At 41.1% G+C, this 15217-nt stretch overlaps 1 protein-coding gene across 1 annotated transcript in view; it reads left to right on the top strand.

Moving 5' to 3' along the window:
* PRKDC (protein kinase, DNA-activated, catalytic subunit) overlaps positions 1-15217 on the top strand; it is a 163241-nt gene that overhangs the window by 17932 nt on the left and 130092 nt on the right. Inside the window, exons 11-21 of the mRNA XM_053558364.1 lie at positions 3364-3510; positions 5575-5739; positions 6177-6345; positions 6951-7000; positions 7608-7733; positions 9490-9642; positions 10918-11033; positions 11641-11800; positions 12450-12536; positions 13288-13407; positions 14112-14271. Coding sequence (XP_053414339.1) covers positions 3364-3510; positions 5575-5739; positions 6177-6345; positions 6951-7000; positions 7608-7733; positions 9490-9642; positions 10918-11033; positions 11641-11800; positions 12450-12536; positions 13288-13407; positions 14112-14271 — 1453 coding nt within the window. The remainder of the gene's footprint in view (positions 1-3363; positions 3511-5574; positions 5740-6176; positions 6346-6950; positions 7001-7607; positions 7734-9489; positions 9643-10917; positions 11034-11640; positions 11801-12449; positions 12537-13287; positions 13408-14111; positions 14272-15217) is intronic.

Raw genomic sequence — 15217 nt, 5'->3', positions numbered from 1 at the left:
CAAACTGGTCAACACATGGAGGTGGTCACCGTAAGGTAGTAGCCCTGTGGACAGAGAGACTGGGTGAGTCTGTGAAAATTAGATCCACTTAAGGAGGTGTCAGCTGTGGAGGTTCTCCTGTCACTGAAAAAATGTAGAAAAGTACAAAGGAGACCACTAAAATTTTCCAAAATCCCACCACCAATGAAAAAAATCCCCGAGCCTGTTGGTTACCCTCCCTCCCTCTCCTTCCGTCCGTCCTCTCCTCTGACTTCCCCTCCCTTTTCAGGAGGAAGAAGTGAAGGCAGAGGGAAGAGAAACCTTTACATAAATGAGTTTTAGTCATACATTTTTGGCTTAAGATTCTCTACTCTGTAGAGTATACTTTCCTGCAGCACATTGAGATCTGTGTGGTTAATTTTCAGTGGGAACATAATATATCATTAGGAGTTTGTTTTTTGCAGTTTTTGGCCGAGGCTGGGTTTGAACCCACCACCTTCATTCAGCATATGGGGCCGGGGCCCTACTCCTTTGAGCCATAGGCGCCGCCCTAGGAGTCATTATTTTTTTATTTGTCCTTTATCCTTTATTATTGAATTGTGTTTTGTTTTTGCTTTTGTTTTTTTATTAAGCCAGTCTCTATTGCTCAGGCTAGAGTGTTGTGGCATCACAGCTCACAGCAACCTCAGGCACCTGCCAAAACACCCACTTGTTTTTCTGTTTTTATTTTTATTTATTTATTTGGGGACAGGGCTCACTTTCTTGCCCTTAGCAAAAGTTTCATAGCTCACAGCAACCTGAAACTCTTGGGCTCAAGGGATCCTCTTTCCTCAGCCTCTCAAGTAACTAGGACTACAGGCACCTGCCACAATGCCCAGCTATGTTTTTCTTTTTCTTTTTTTTTTTTTTTTTTTTTTGAGACAGAGTCTTGCTCTTGCTCAGGCATGATCTCAAACTCTGAGCTCAAGCAATCCACTGCTTCAGCCTCCCAGAGTACTGGGATTTAGAGGCATGAGCCACTGTGCCTGGCCTATTGTTGAATAATTATTTTCAAGTCTTTACTGTTCTTTATAGAAAACAGTTGGCTAAAAATGCATAAAATGAATGTTTCCTGGAAATACAGTGATTAGTTCAGTAATAGTTTATATGGTTACGTATTTATAAAACGAAAAACTATACTGTAATTAATAAAGATAATGTTTGTTTATATCTTGAGAAACATGATTATGGTATTGTATTCCTTTTGTGTTGCTGTAAAGAAATATCTGAAACTGAGTAATTTGTAAGAAAAGAGGTTTATTTGGCTCATAGTTAGACAGATTATACAAGGATGGTGCCAGGATCTGCTTCTGGTGAGCAGGGGGTTTCCAGTCAAGGCAGAAGACAAAGGCGGCAGGCGTGTCACACGTGAGAGGAGTAAGAGAACAGGGCGGCGCCAGGCTCTGTAACAGGAGAGCTCACTCATTTCTGTGGGCAGGGCACCAGGCTATTCCTGAGGGTACACCCCAGGACCCAAATACTGCCCACCAGGCCCCACGTGCAACATTGAGGTGCACTTGCTCATGTCTGTAATCCCAGCTCTCTGGGAGGCCAAGGCTGGTGGATCACTAGAGCTCAGGAATTCAAGACCAGCCTGAGCACGAGACTCCATCTCTACTAGAAATAGGAAAATTAGCCTGATGTGGTGATGCAGGTCTGTAGTCCCAGCTACTCGGGAGGCTGAGGCAGGACAATTGCTTGAGCCCCAGTGTTTGAGGTTGACGTGTGCTATGATGCCAGGGCACTCTACCCAGGGTGAGATTCTTTTTTTTTTTTTTTTTTTGTAGAGACAGAGTCTCACTTTATCACCCTCGGGTAGAGTGCCGTGGCCTCACACAGCTCACAGCAACCTCCAACTCCTGGGCTTAGGCGATTCTCTTGCCTCAGCCTCCGAGCAGCTGGGACTACAAGCGCCCGCCACAACGCCCGGCTATTTTTTTTGTTGTTGTTGCAGTTTGGCCGGGGCCAGGTTTGAACCCGCCACCCTCAGCATATGGGGCTGGCGCCCTACTCACTGAGCCACAGGCGCCGCCCCAGGGTGAGATTCTGTTTCACAAAAAAAATTTTCAGCATGAGATTTGAAGGGGCCAATGTACAACCCATATGAAGTATGTTGTGTGAAAAAGGAAATAATGAAACAGTTTGGGATTGGGGAGTGTATCAGTAGGTTGACAGTGGAAAATGGATTTGTTTTTTCTGCCTTCGATATTTATTTATTTATTTATTCGATATGGAGTCTCACTACGTTGCTCTTGGTAGAGGGCTGTGGTGTCACAGCTCACATCAACCTCAAACTCTTGGGTTTAAGCAATTTTCTTACCTCAGCCTCCCAAGTAGCTGGGACTATAGGTGCCCACCACAACGCCCAGCTATTTTTTTTGTTGTTGTTGTCCTTGTTTAGCAGGCCCAGGCCGGGTTCGAACCCACCAGCCCCGGTGCATGTAGGTAGCACCCTAACCACGGAGCTATGGGTGCCAAGGCTGCCTTTGACATTTATTAAGCTTCTTTCCATTGTTGACTTGGACAGTCTTTCTGCTGAAATAAAAGGAATGCTGCTTTTTTCATCATTTCTTGAAAGCTTATTTGGTAGCTGCAGAGTGCAGCTACTCGGAAACCCTTGACTAAAGAATGGTCCTCTATTGGGGAAGGTCGTCCTCTTCGTTGGAGCATGCAGCTTCAGGAGGGACGCACATGGGGCAGTGAGGGACGAAGGGGACACCCACCTAGCCAGCCAGATCAGCCGAATCAACCCTGGCGATCAGTGGGGTCACAGACGTTGCAGTCAGATGGCCCTCACACCCTTCTTCACCATTTCTGTTAGTTCTTGTGTTTAGGATATCATTCAGTCTGGTAAATAGTGATCTATTTGCTTCTCAGAGTACATTGCCTCTTGACCTACCTAATTTAAACTTTACAGTTTGTAGCTTATTTTTTCAAAAACTGAGACACATTGTCTTTATTTTTGATTGATTGTTCTTAACTCTGTTGATGACTTCTGAACTCGCTGGCTGCCTGATGGCTCTCTGGGGACAGACTGCTTTCTGCTTCTTTAGGAAGCCTTAATTCAAAACTTGTTTCCTTATGCACACTTTTCCCTGCATCTCCCTGGTCTCATTTAGTCCCTTTCTCTGGGAAAACTGCATCACATATCCTTTTTTAAGGGACTGTCTTTTCTAAACTTGATGGAGACTAAACAGAATGGAAGCAAAGGGTCCCTAAAAGTAAAAGCAGTTGTGTGTAATTGTAACAGTATGTTAGTGGTATACAGTTACAGCATTTTCATATTTGTATAGTTTTCTTTGTTTTGCTGTTAAGTGTTTCTAAAAAGTAAATATGCAATTGCAGGTTTCTTTAATGGTGGCAAAAAATGCAGAAATGCACGAGAGTAAGCTGCAGTATTTTATGGAGCAGTTCTACGGAATCATCAGAAATGTGGATTCCAACAGCAAGGAGCTATCTATCGCTATTCGTGGATACGGACTGTTTGCGGGAGTATGACTCATTAATTTGGCCTGTTTTATCTTTTTGATTTTAGTTGAGTGTTTAAAGGAATGATTTGTTACATTTTTGAGTAGCATCTTGTACTTGGACAATACAATTGATCCTTGAAAGACACAGGTTTGAACTGTACGGGTCTACTTATGTGTGGATTTTCTTCAACCAAATGCAGATTGAAAATGAATTGTTTGTGGGATGTGAAACCTGAGTATAGGGAAGACTGGTTTGTCATACACATGGTTTCTGCAGGACACACACTGAGACTTGGATATGCTCAGGGGGGCGTCCTGTAACCAGCCCCCGCATATACTAAGGGACAACTGTATTACTGTCATTTTGTTTTACTAGCATGTAAAGGTTTTTCAGCGTCCACTGTGTATTAGAATTCTTAAACCTTCGTTCCTTGCCTAACAGGCTGAGTAGGAGAGGAAACTGAGACCTGGAAAAACTAGGAAACTCATCAAAGGACATATAGAATTGACAGATCCAAGCCATACATCTAAGTCTAAAGGCTAGAAACAACCATGTTTCCCTCTGTGCTGTACCCCCCCACCCGTAAAGTAAAAATGTAGTTGTTTGCTGAATCTTCAAAGTTTCAGAAAGAGAAGTTCATTCACATAGGACAGGAAATGGTGTATTTCAGCATATTAAGAGTAGCTCCAGTTACTCCCCCGTTGCAGATCTCTGCACCTTCTTTATAGAGAAAACAACTTTCTCCCTGTCTTCCTACAAATGTATCCATCACTATCTATTCTGTATTTTTGTTTATTTTTTAGAGATGGGTCTCCTATGTCACCCAGATTAGTGTGATGAGGCATGAGTGTAGCTCACCGCAACCTCAAACTCTTGGACTCAGAGCTCTTCTCACCTCAGTCTCCTGACTACCTGGGACTACAGGTGCCTGCTACCATGCCCACCTAATTTTTGTATTTTTAGTAGAGATGGAATCTTGCTCTTGCTCAGGCTGTTCTTGAACTCGTGAGACCACCCAGAGTGCTGGGATTATAGGCGTGAGGCATTGTGTCTGGCTAATTTTTCTTATTTTTTGTAGAGATGCCCAGGTTGGTCTCAAAGTCCTGGGCTCAAGGGGTCCCGAGTCTTACACTCTCAAAATACTATTTTCTGGCTTGGCACCCACAGCACAATGGTTACGGCGCCAGTCACATGCACCGAGGGTGGTGAGTTTGAACCCAGCCTGGGCCAACTAAACAACAATGACAACTGTAATAACAACAAAAAATAGCTGGGCGTTGTGGCGGGTGCCTGTAGCTACTTGGAAGGCTGAAGAAAGAGAGTCTCTTAAGCCCATGAGTTTGAGGTTGCTTTGAGCTGTGATGCCACAGCACTCTACCGAGGGCAACGTAGTGAAACTCAAAAAAAAGAGAAATACTAAGTGCTAGGATTACAGGTGTGAGCCACAGCACCCAGCCTCTCTCTCTCTCTTTCTTTTTTTAAATCTTCATTTCCATTTGTCTCTGTCAGCTACTTTAAATTTGCTTAGGGCAGAAGAAACAGCCATGTGAGAACGCCCAGAGTGAAGGATAGTGTAGGATTTCCCCTTTTTATTCTGTGGTCTCCCCAGTCTCAGCTTGTCCCCAGGGCTAGGGCATGATGGACAAGGGAAAAGGGCTAGGACTCGGAATCACTTGATTCTCAAGGGGTCTGGATTGGGTGTGGAAGTCTAGAGAAGCCTTTGAAAAGCTTGAAATTGGGTAGTTGCATTAGCAGACTTCTGACTTCAAAAGGATGGCCCTGGGCCTGTATAGCAGCAGTGTGTGTAGTTGGGTGTCAGCTTCTGGTCTTTCCTATGTGTGGGCAGCAGGGTTGCCCCTCATTTGTCTTTGATACTCACCATCTAAAGAGTGCCTAGTACGTAACTGACAGTGATCAGAAGGCAATTGCAGGTTATTATAAAGAGCATCTTTCGTAACTGTATTTCTTCTTGGTTAAAAAGCTTGTTAGTGTCAGTTTATAATCCCATGGCTTCACATGACCATGACACCTGAAATGTCGCTGTTTTGATATGATTGATAAACTTCCGCTTTACCTTTCCTAAAGCCTTGCAAGGTTGTGAATGCACAAGATGTGGACTTCATGTACGTTGAGCTCCTTCAGCGCTGCAAGCAGATGTTCCTCACACAGGCGGACACTGCTGAGGACCGTGTGTACCAGATGCCCAGCTTCCTCCAGTCCATTGCAAGTGTGCTGCTTTGCCTTGACACAGTGAGTGAAGTGGTTAAGTTAAACTGAGCACAGTTTTAAGTATTTGATCTTTTCTTCAAACTCTTTGATGCATTTAGTGCAGGCAGTGTTGTGATCAGCATGGTGTTTTTAGTTAGTATTTTGTGTCAATAGAATTATCATCATAAAACTTGATTGTTTTGTTGTACAGAGCAGGAAAAAATATTTATTATTATTTTCATCTTTCTTAAAGATTAAGAACTGCCGCTTGGGCTAGAATTGCACCTATGGCAGTTTTATTCTTTTTTTTTTTTTTTTGATAATCACTATAATGTTAAGCTTAAGCAGATTAGATAACAGCCATGTTTTCCATTTATCTAACATGTGTCTAATTCAGTTGTAATTACTTTGTGTATGTGTATTATTCCTATACTTATTTATTCCCCCTCTAACTATTAGTTTTTTTTCCATTCTTGCAGCTTCCTGAGGTGTACACCCCAGTTCTGGAGCATCTCATGGTGGTGCAGATAGACAGTTTCCCACAGTACAGTCCAAAGATGCAGCTGGTCTGCTGTAGAGCCCTGGTGAAGGTATTCCTGGCCTTAGCAGAAAAAGGACCAGTTCTCTGGAACTGCATTAGCACTGTGGGCAAGTTTGTGATTGTTTCTTGTATTTATGATGAATGATGAATAATTAACATGTTATTTGATGTAGGTAAAGAAAATCCAGGGCGGCGCCTATGGCTCAGTGAGTAGGGCGCCAGCCCCATATGCCGAGGGTGGCGGGTTCGGACCCAGCTCCGGCCAAACTGCAACAGAAAAATAGCTAGGTGTTGTGGCGCGCGCCTGTAGTCCCAGCTGCTCGGGAGGCTGAGGCAAGAGAATCGCGTAAGCCCAAGAGTTAGAGGTTGCTGTGAGCCGTGTGACGCCACGGCACTCTCCCCGAGGGCGGTACAGTGAGACTCTGTCTCTACAAAAAAAAAAAAAAAAAGAAAAGAAAATCTGGTTGCCAAATTCTTTTGTATCTTTGATGCCTTTTGATGAACTCCCTAAATTTTAGTAGACCAAAATCTCTTTCATCCTTTTACTTCTGAATCTTCATAGTTCAGATTTTAAAACTATAAAGGTATTAGTGAATTTAGAAAAGCAATTGAGAGGTAAATTTAGGGTCCAAAAATTAATGACTTTTGTTTTAATTGAGAGTTTGTATTTTTCACTATTTCCTTCATTTTTGTTTTTATTTTCTTTTTTCAGTGCATCAGGGTTTAATCAGAATATGTTCTAAACCAGTGATCCTTCAAAAGGTAAATTCTGAATATAAAGTTTTACAAATTAATCTTTTATTACTGAAAGTTAGAAATGATGGTGAGGTTTTATGCAAATATATAAAAGTGGCCTTTGTTAGTTATTAGTCATGCCTTACATTTAGAAAAGTATAGAAGATAATACTGCTATATTTTGTTAGGTGAATACACTTCTAAGGAATGAAACATCTTTAAACGTAACTTTATTCTTTACATTTTTACAAAAGGGAAATGTTTCCTATCTTGAGACTCTCTAGAACAAAATGTCTATTTGTAATATGGGCAGCATGTCTTAGATCCTAGAAATTGTAGGAAAGAGGTTGGGATGAAAGACTGAACTGTGTTTGAAAGTGAGACAGATGGTCTAGCACGTTCAAGGGTGTGTGTTGAAGAGCTGGTTGGTTCCTCATGGTTTCAGTCACAGAAGAGTCGGACCTTTTTTGAGCTTTCTATTATGCTTTCCTAATATATCTTCCTTAATCTAATTATATAATCTCCTATGGATAGCTGTTTTAACTCAGAAAATTGAGAAAATTAACGTGTTCTAGCCGTGTTACTGCTTTTGTGACTCCATCAGTAAATACTGGCCTGTTTTTGTCCCTGCCAGGGTGCTGAGTCTATATCTGAGGACCCTCGTGCCTTGGGGGAAGTCAGAACTGGGAAATGGAAAACGCCCACGTTCAGAGATTATGTTGATCTTTTTAGAAATCTCCTGAGCTGCGACCAGATGATGGTAAAATTTACAGTTTGAAAGCCATGAAAGTACCCTCCTTCCTCTTGTTATTTTTTTTTTTTTTTCTTCCTCTTGTTGTTAATCTACTTAGTTTTAGACTTAAGACTTACTTATTTTGGAATTACATTTTACTAACTTTCAAATGTTTTTTTAAAACATGTACTTCAGCTAATAAAGAATTAAGCAGTCTAAGTCAGGACAGTTAAAGTGAGACTAGAAAAAAAAAATGAGTTGAAAGGACCACAAACAGATCTCTTTTAACATCAGTTAGTTCCTGCCATGGAGCCCTCATCTCCCCTCCCAAGTAGCAGAGTTAGAACAGTTGATACTAAGTCTAACAGGTCTAGCCTCTTAGGTAGCAAAAGATATTAATAGTCTTATTGCCATAAAAGAGCTATTCTCTTTTTTATTTGTTAAAGATAAGAATAAGACCGATAAGTTCAGTAGGTATGAAGGGGATTGGTGCACAGCTGTTATTTACGTCCCTCATGACCGGACTCTTAGTTTCTACCGAGTATGTTTCTAGCAGATGTTTGTCAGTGTCTGCTTTAACCTACCTGTGGCTAGTATTTTGTTTAATTTTGCTTTTTAAAGTTTCAGATTAAAATGAGGGTACAAATGATTAGTGTTTGTGTTTGTTAGGCGAGGTCCCTGTTGTAGTTGTGTCCTGCACCCAGGAGGTGTGCTGTGTACCCCTACGTTGTGCCTGGTGGGTCCCCTCCTCTTTCCCTCCCCCCCCCTTCCCCTACTATTTTAATATTTATCACGGCCAAGCATTAATAGCTTAGGACAACCTATTTTTGTCAATAGATGGTTCTGGTCCTATGAGAAATCTAAGGTGTTTTAGTTTTTTTCTTACTGAAGTAAAATAGTATAGCAGTTTAGTGATTTTACCTAAATCTTTTTTTTATATGTATATTAGATATTCCTATATTTTGAGATTAAGTCCTATAAAATACTTAACTATTTTATTATAGGCAGAGTAATTGGTGTATAATTTTAGAATGGTGATCACTTTTAAAGAAATGATAGATTATACCTTTAAATCCATTCTGAAGATGTTGTATAAATCTATTTATCCATATGTATGTGTATAAATGTTATATATGCACATAGATATGTACATGTAAACAAAGGTACAGAAACATAAAAAAACATAGTTTATATATGTATATATTATACATATGTATGTTTATACATACAGACCCAAATAATTGGAATAAATGCTTTGATGAGGGCTGGCATAAATCTTAATCACTATTATCTTCAGAGTAAGTATTTGCTGCATACTGGGTAAGCCTCATTATCTGGCTGCAATGATGTTGTCATCAGTTAGGAAGGTATCTAAATTTTGGCAGGTGCAGTGTCTCATACCTGTAATCCCAGCACTTGGGAGGCTGAAGCGGATGGATTGCCTGAGCTCACAGGTTTAAGACCAGCCTGAGCCAGAGTAAGACCCTATCTCTAAAAATAGCCTGGCGTTGTGGCGAGCACTAGTCCTAGCTAGTTGGGAGGCTGAGGCAAGAGAATCACTTAAACCCAGGAGTTTGAGCTATGAGCTATGACACCACGGCACTCTACCCTCTGTCTCAAAAAAAAAAAAAAAAAAGGAAGTTATCTAAATTTTGCAGATTGAAAACAGTTTATACATTATTTTTTCGTAATACTTAAATATATATGTATATGTGTATTAATGCTGATAAAATATACTAATACATTTTGTATAGGAAAGTTTATTGTTTTTCTTTGTTAAAAGGATTCTATCATAGCAGATGAAGCATTTTTCTTTGTGAATTCCTCCCTTCAAAGTCTGAACCGTTTACTATATGATGAATTTGTAAAATCTGTTATAAAGATCATTGAGAAATTGGATCTAACACTGGAATCACAGATAGTTGGGGAACAAGAGGTGAGAAGTTCTTGTCCATACTTTTGTATCATTTTTATACCAGCTCTCTTTGCATGTAGATATTCAGGGGGGTATAACATGTTTTTAGGGGACTAAAGAAAATTGTTTTTTTTTTCAGGATTATGTGCTATTGATATTTTTCTATTAGATGTTGCCTAATGTAAAAATAATGATACTAGACTTGGTGACTGTAACACAGTGGTTATAGCGCCAGCCACATACACTGAGGGTGGCAGGTTCAAACCTGGCCCAGGCCAACTAAACAACTGCAGCAAAAAAATTGCTAGGCGTTGTGGCGGGTACCTGTAGTCCCATCTACTCAGGAGGCTGAGGCAAGAGAATTGCTAAACCCAAGAGTTCAAGGTTGTTGTGAGCTGTGACACCGCGCACTCTACTAAGGGCGACATAGTGAGACTGTCTCAAAAAAAATAATAATAATAAGAAGAAGAATAATGTCACTAGATTGTTCAAAAAGTAATTTATATTTTTGTTAAAATAATTTTTTTGAAACAGTTATTTACTAGATGTGTTTCTCATTCCTTAGCAATAGTAAAGAGTGGTATAAATCTCATTTTGTGTAGAAGTGAGATTCTGCAGTAGAGCAGGGAAGCCTGGGTTTCTTGTTTATACTTAAGGAAACTTAAAATTGGGGTAACAGGCAGAGAGAAGAAAATGCCTTCTCCTTTTTCTGTACCGCGTTTTCATATCCTAAGTCATGGCTTAAAGTTGCTGGCGACAAGCTGCCCTGCTCTTGTCTGAGGAGTTGATAGGAACCGGAGGCCATGGCTAGTGGGAAAGGTCGGTGTGGCACTGTGCGCAGTCTCAGCAGAGGCATTGCGTAAGCCCAGGAGTTACGGTTACTCTGACCGTGATCATGCCGCTGAACTCCAGCCATGTAGCAGAGCAAGACCTACCTAACATTAAAACAACACAAAACAGAAAAACTGAAATTCATGTGCTTGCCCCAAGTCATTTTTTTCATTTGTTTTATTACTGTCATTTCTCTGTTTCTCAGCTTGAAATCTCCAAGTTCCTTTTTGAAATGCTATCCCTGTGAAAGCATTCCTGGTTGTTCCTTTGTGTTTGTCCCCATCTGTCATCGTTTCCCCTGAGTTCTGTCCTTATCAGACTGTGAGCTCCTGAGCATCGTTCTGTCTGTCTCACTTGTGTATCTTTCATCACATCGTCAGGTCTTGACCATGAAGTTAATTAAGGTGTTATTTCTTGAATGACTCATGGTTGCATAATACAATGTTTGGTACAATTAATTTTTAGGGTAGAGATGGAACTGCTGGTGTCCATGTGTTCCCAACTTCAGATCCAGCTGCAAACTTACATCCTGCTAAACCTAAAGACTTTTCAGCTTTCATTAACCTGGTGGAATTATGCAGGTATTTTGTAAAATTCTAATTATTTAAGAGTGAAAATTATTAGTTATTGTCTGTAATATAGGAAATACCCTTATATAGTCTAAGAAGTGAAATAGTAAAAGATAAAATCAGTTGTATAGACCTTTAAAATATATCTAAATGTACCAGCGTAGAGTTCTTTTTTTACTATTTTAAAAGATTCTCCGGTAGGGGCGGCGCCTGTGGCTCAGTCGGTAAGGTGCCGGCCCCATATACCGAGGGTGGCGGGTTCAAACCCGGCCCCGGCTGAACTGCAAACCAAAAAATAGCCGGGCGTTGTGGCGGGCGCCTGTAATCCCAGCTACTTGGGAGGCTGAGGCAAGAGAATCGCTTCAGCCCAGGAGTTGGAGGTTGCTGTGAGCTGTGTGATGCCACGGCACTCTACCAAGGGCCATAAAGTGAGACTCTGTCTCTACGAAAAACAAAAAAAAAAGATTCTCCGGTAGAGAAAAATGGAGTAGAGATACACCTAGTCTATGTTATATAATGGAATTGTATCCATAATAGTTTTTGTACTGTATAATTTTAAAGCTGACTAAAAATTAGTATGATAAAAATTTCTACCTTAAGTTTTAATTTGTTTTTGCAGAGAGATTCTCCCTGAGGAACAAGTGGGGTTCTTTGAGCCCTGGGTGCACTCGTTTGCTTATGAGTTAGTGTTGCAGTCTGTGCGGTCGCCCCTCATCAGTGGTTTCTACAAACTGCTTTCTGTTGCAGTGAAAAATGCCAAGAAAATAAAATATTTTGAGGTGAGTCTTTTTTTAGAGGACATTGAATAATTCTATATTTTTTTAGGTTGCATGAACATGCATAAATGCTTTTTTATAAGGTGCTTGATTATGACATAGTTTTAAAATCTACTAATTTTTATTTTATGTATTTTTAAAAATTGACATGTGACTGACAAACTCTCCTAAAAAAGAGAGTGGCGTTTTCCATCCTGATTTTCAAGCACCTGGCTAATTGCGTAAGCTGAATGGGGCTTCTCAAAGTGCAGTCCTGGACATAGTAGCACTTACGCGTTACTTTGGAAATCTCAGACCCTCTCCAGACTTCCCCCCCTCATAAATCCTGGCGGTAGGGCACAGATGTCTGTGCTATAAGCACACATGATTCTGGTGCCCAGCAAGGTAGAAGAAGACTTGGTTTGCTGGCACCCTGGAGGTGCGGTCAGTCATGTGAGGGGAGGCCGGGTGGCGGAGTGGCTTTTGAATAGCTGTCCATCTTCCCACCTCTCAGAGCCAGTTCTCCCTCCTCTCTGCTCTAGACTTTGGTAAATTGAGGCAGATTCATTCCTCTGAATGAAGAGGAAGTAACCTGGGAGACAGCCTAGCCTGGATTAGGTCACAGATCACCTGACTCTTGCCCCGTGTACTAATTTGTCATTTTATTTGACAGGGCGTTAGTCCAAAGAGTCTGAAACACTCTCCTGAGGACCCAGAAAAATATTCTTGCTTTGCTTTATTTGCAAAATTTGGTAAAGAGGTAATTTTTAAATGATTTATCATAGAGTTATTGTGGGCTGATTTTTTAATTGAGTATTATCAGGAAAATCCTGGTGATCATAAATGATTTAATTATTTAGAAATTGGTTTGTTGGCTCAGTACCTGAAGTTCAGTGGCTAGGATGCCAGCCACATACACCGGAGCAGGCAGGTTCAAATCCAGCCCAGGCCTGCCAAACAACAATGACAGCTATAATCAAAAAATAGCCAGGCGTTGTGGTGGGCGCCTGTAGTCCCAGCTATTTGGGAGGCTGAGGCAAGAGAATCATTTGAGCCCAAGAGTTTGAGGTTGCTGTGAGCTGTGACACTACGGCACTCTACCCAGGGCAACATAGTGAGACTCTGTCTCAAAAAAAAAAAAAAAAAAAAAGAAAAGGAAAAAGAAATTGGCTTGTTAAATCTGGATTGGGAATAAAGTCTTAAAAAAGCTATCAGAGGAAATTATTTCGCTTTAGCAGTCCCTTGAATTTTCTTGAAATAATTCATTTGAGCAATGTCAGCTCAAAATTAAATAAATTCTCTGTTTTTTTCCATATAGTGGGATTTAAGTGCCTCAACAAATTAATGTTTCCTAGAGGTTAGTGCTTAATTTGTAAGTGACTGCAGTCATGTCAAATAAAGGTTACAGGCCAATTTTTCATATTTGAAAATAGGGCAAATATTTTTTAATTTTCAAATTGTTGGCCCTCTTCAGATGCATAGCCTTATTTTCTGTTTCTTTCTTAATTAAGGTAGCAGTTAAAATGAAGCAATATAAAGATGAGCTGTTGGCCTCCTGCTTGACCTTTATTCTGTCCCTGCCTCATGACATCATTGAACTTGATGTTAGAGCCTATGTCCCTGCACTGCAGGTGGGTTTGTCTTTACACAGAGCCGTCTCTGGGCAGTGTTGTTGGAAACACGGGGTGTTACCCTGGCAGTCACAGCAGGTGCTCACCCAGCAGGCACACCTGGCTCACGCTCTGCTGCTACCACTTACTAGCCCTGTGGCTTCAGGCACCTGCCTTGGTGTCTCTGAGCTCCTATCGGAGGTCCATGAGAATTACACCTTGCGTGTGCCACAAGTGGAGCCTTGGTGTCTCTGAGCTCCTGTTGGAGGTCGATGAGAGTTGCACCCTGCGTGTGCCACGCCACTGCAGTGTACCCGGAGCCATGTAGACTGGTGCAGCTTGTTTTCTTCATAATCACCTGACTGCTCCATCTTCCTTCCCTCCATGTCTGGTGTTTCAGCAATAGAAAATTAATTGGTGGTGTTTTCTTTAAATTTTATATTCTCTGTATTTTAGTTTACCTTATTTGTATTTTTTTTTATTAAATCATAGCTGTGTACATTAATGCTATCATGGGGTACAATGTGCTGGTTTTATATACAATTTGAAATATTTTCATCAAACAGGTTAACATAGCCTTCACGACATTTTCTTAGTTATTGTGTTAAGACATTTGTATTCTACATTTAGTAAATTTCACATGTACCCTTGTAAGGTGCACCGTAGGTGTGGTCCCACCAATCACCCTCCTTCCCCCCATCCTTACTTGTATTATTAACATGCAGATGGCCTTCAAACTGGGTCTGAGCTATACCCCCTTGGCAGAAGTAGGCTTGAATGCTCTGGAAGAATGGTCAGTTTACATCAGCAAACATGTAATTCAGCCTTATTACAAAGACATTCTCCCCTGCCTCGATGGATATCTGAAGACTTCAGCCTTATCAGGTAAGGTTTGGAAGAATTGGGATGTATATCATAATTAACTTGGTTGTGTGATAACTCTAGCAGGATTTTGTTTTTTTGAACTTCTGAAATTTGTACCCAACATGTTCAAAATATGTTTGATTGGAATTTTTGTTATCTCCCCAATTCATCTCAATATATTTGGTCTGATAAGAAATATAATCCATGCATTAAAACTATTTTTCCTTTTGTTCACTTGTATCCTACTAGGATTTATAAAATCTTCAAGGGCAGGACTCTATAGTAAATATCTTGAATGCTTTCTGGTTCCTAATACATTGCCTTATGAAAAACTTTTGTTGAGGCTCGGCACCCGTAGCTCGGTGAGTAGGGCGCCAGCCATATGCACCGAGGCTGGCAGGCTTGAACTTGGCCCGGGCCTGCTAAACAATAATGATAACTGCACAAAAAAATAGCCAGGTGTTGTGGGCGCCTGTAGTCCCAGCTACTTGGGAGGCTGAGGCAAGAGAATCCCTTAAGTCCAAGAGTTTGAGGTTGCTGTGAGGTGTGATGCTACAGCACTTTACCAAAGGCGACATAGTGAGACTTTGTCTCAAACAAAACAAACAAAAAATAAATAAATAAACTTTTGTTGAATAAATCAATGAGGAAGTAAAACCATCAGAAAATTGCATAGCAGTTTTGTGTTTTGACCTAATTTCACTTGATTTTTGTCGTTTTTTTTTTTTTTTGTAGAGACAGAGTCTTTGGCCCTCGGTAGAGTGCCGTGGCCTCACACAGCTCACAGCAACCTCCAACTCCTGGGCTTAAGCGATTCTCTTGCCTCAGCCTCCCGAGTAGCTGGGACTACAGGCGCCCGCCACAACGCCCAGCTATTTTTTGGTTGCAGTTTGGCCGGGGCCGGGTTTGAACCCGCCACCCTCAGTACATAGGGCTGGCGCCCTACCGACTGAGCCACAGGCGCCAC

Source organism: Nycticebus coucang, chromosome 13 (genome assembly GCF_027406575.1).
Source record: "Nycticebus coucang isolate mNycCou1 chromosome 13, mNycCou1.pri, whole genome shotgun sequence".
Taxonomy (NCBI): domain Eukaryota; kingdom Metazoa; phylum Chordata; class Mammalia; order Primates; family Lorisidae; genus Nycticebus; species Nycticebus coucang.
The sequence above is the reverse complement of the archived record's forward strand: the minus strand, read 5'-3'. Positions and strand labels throughout refer to the sequence as shown.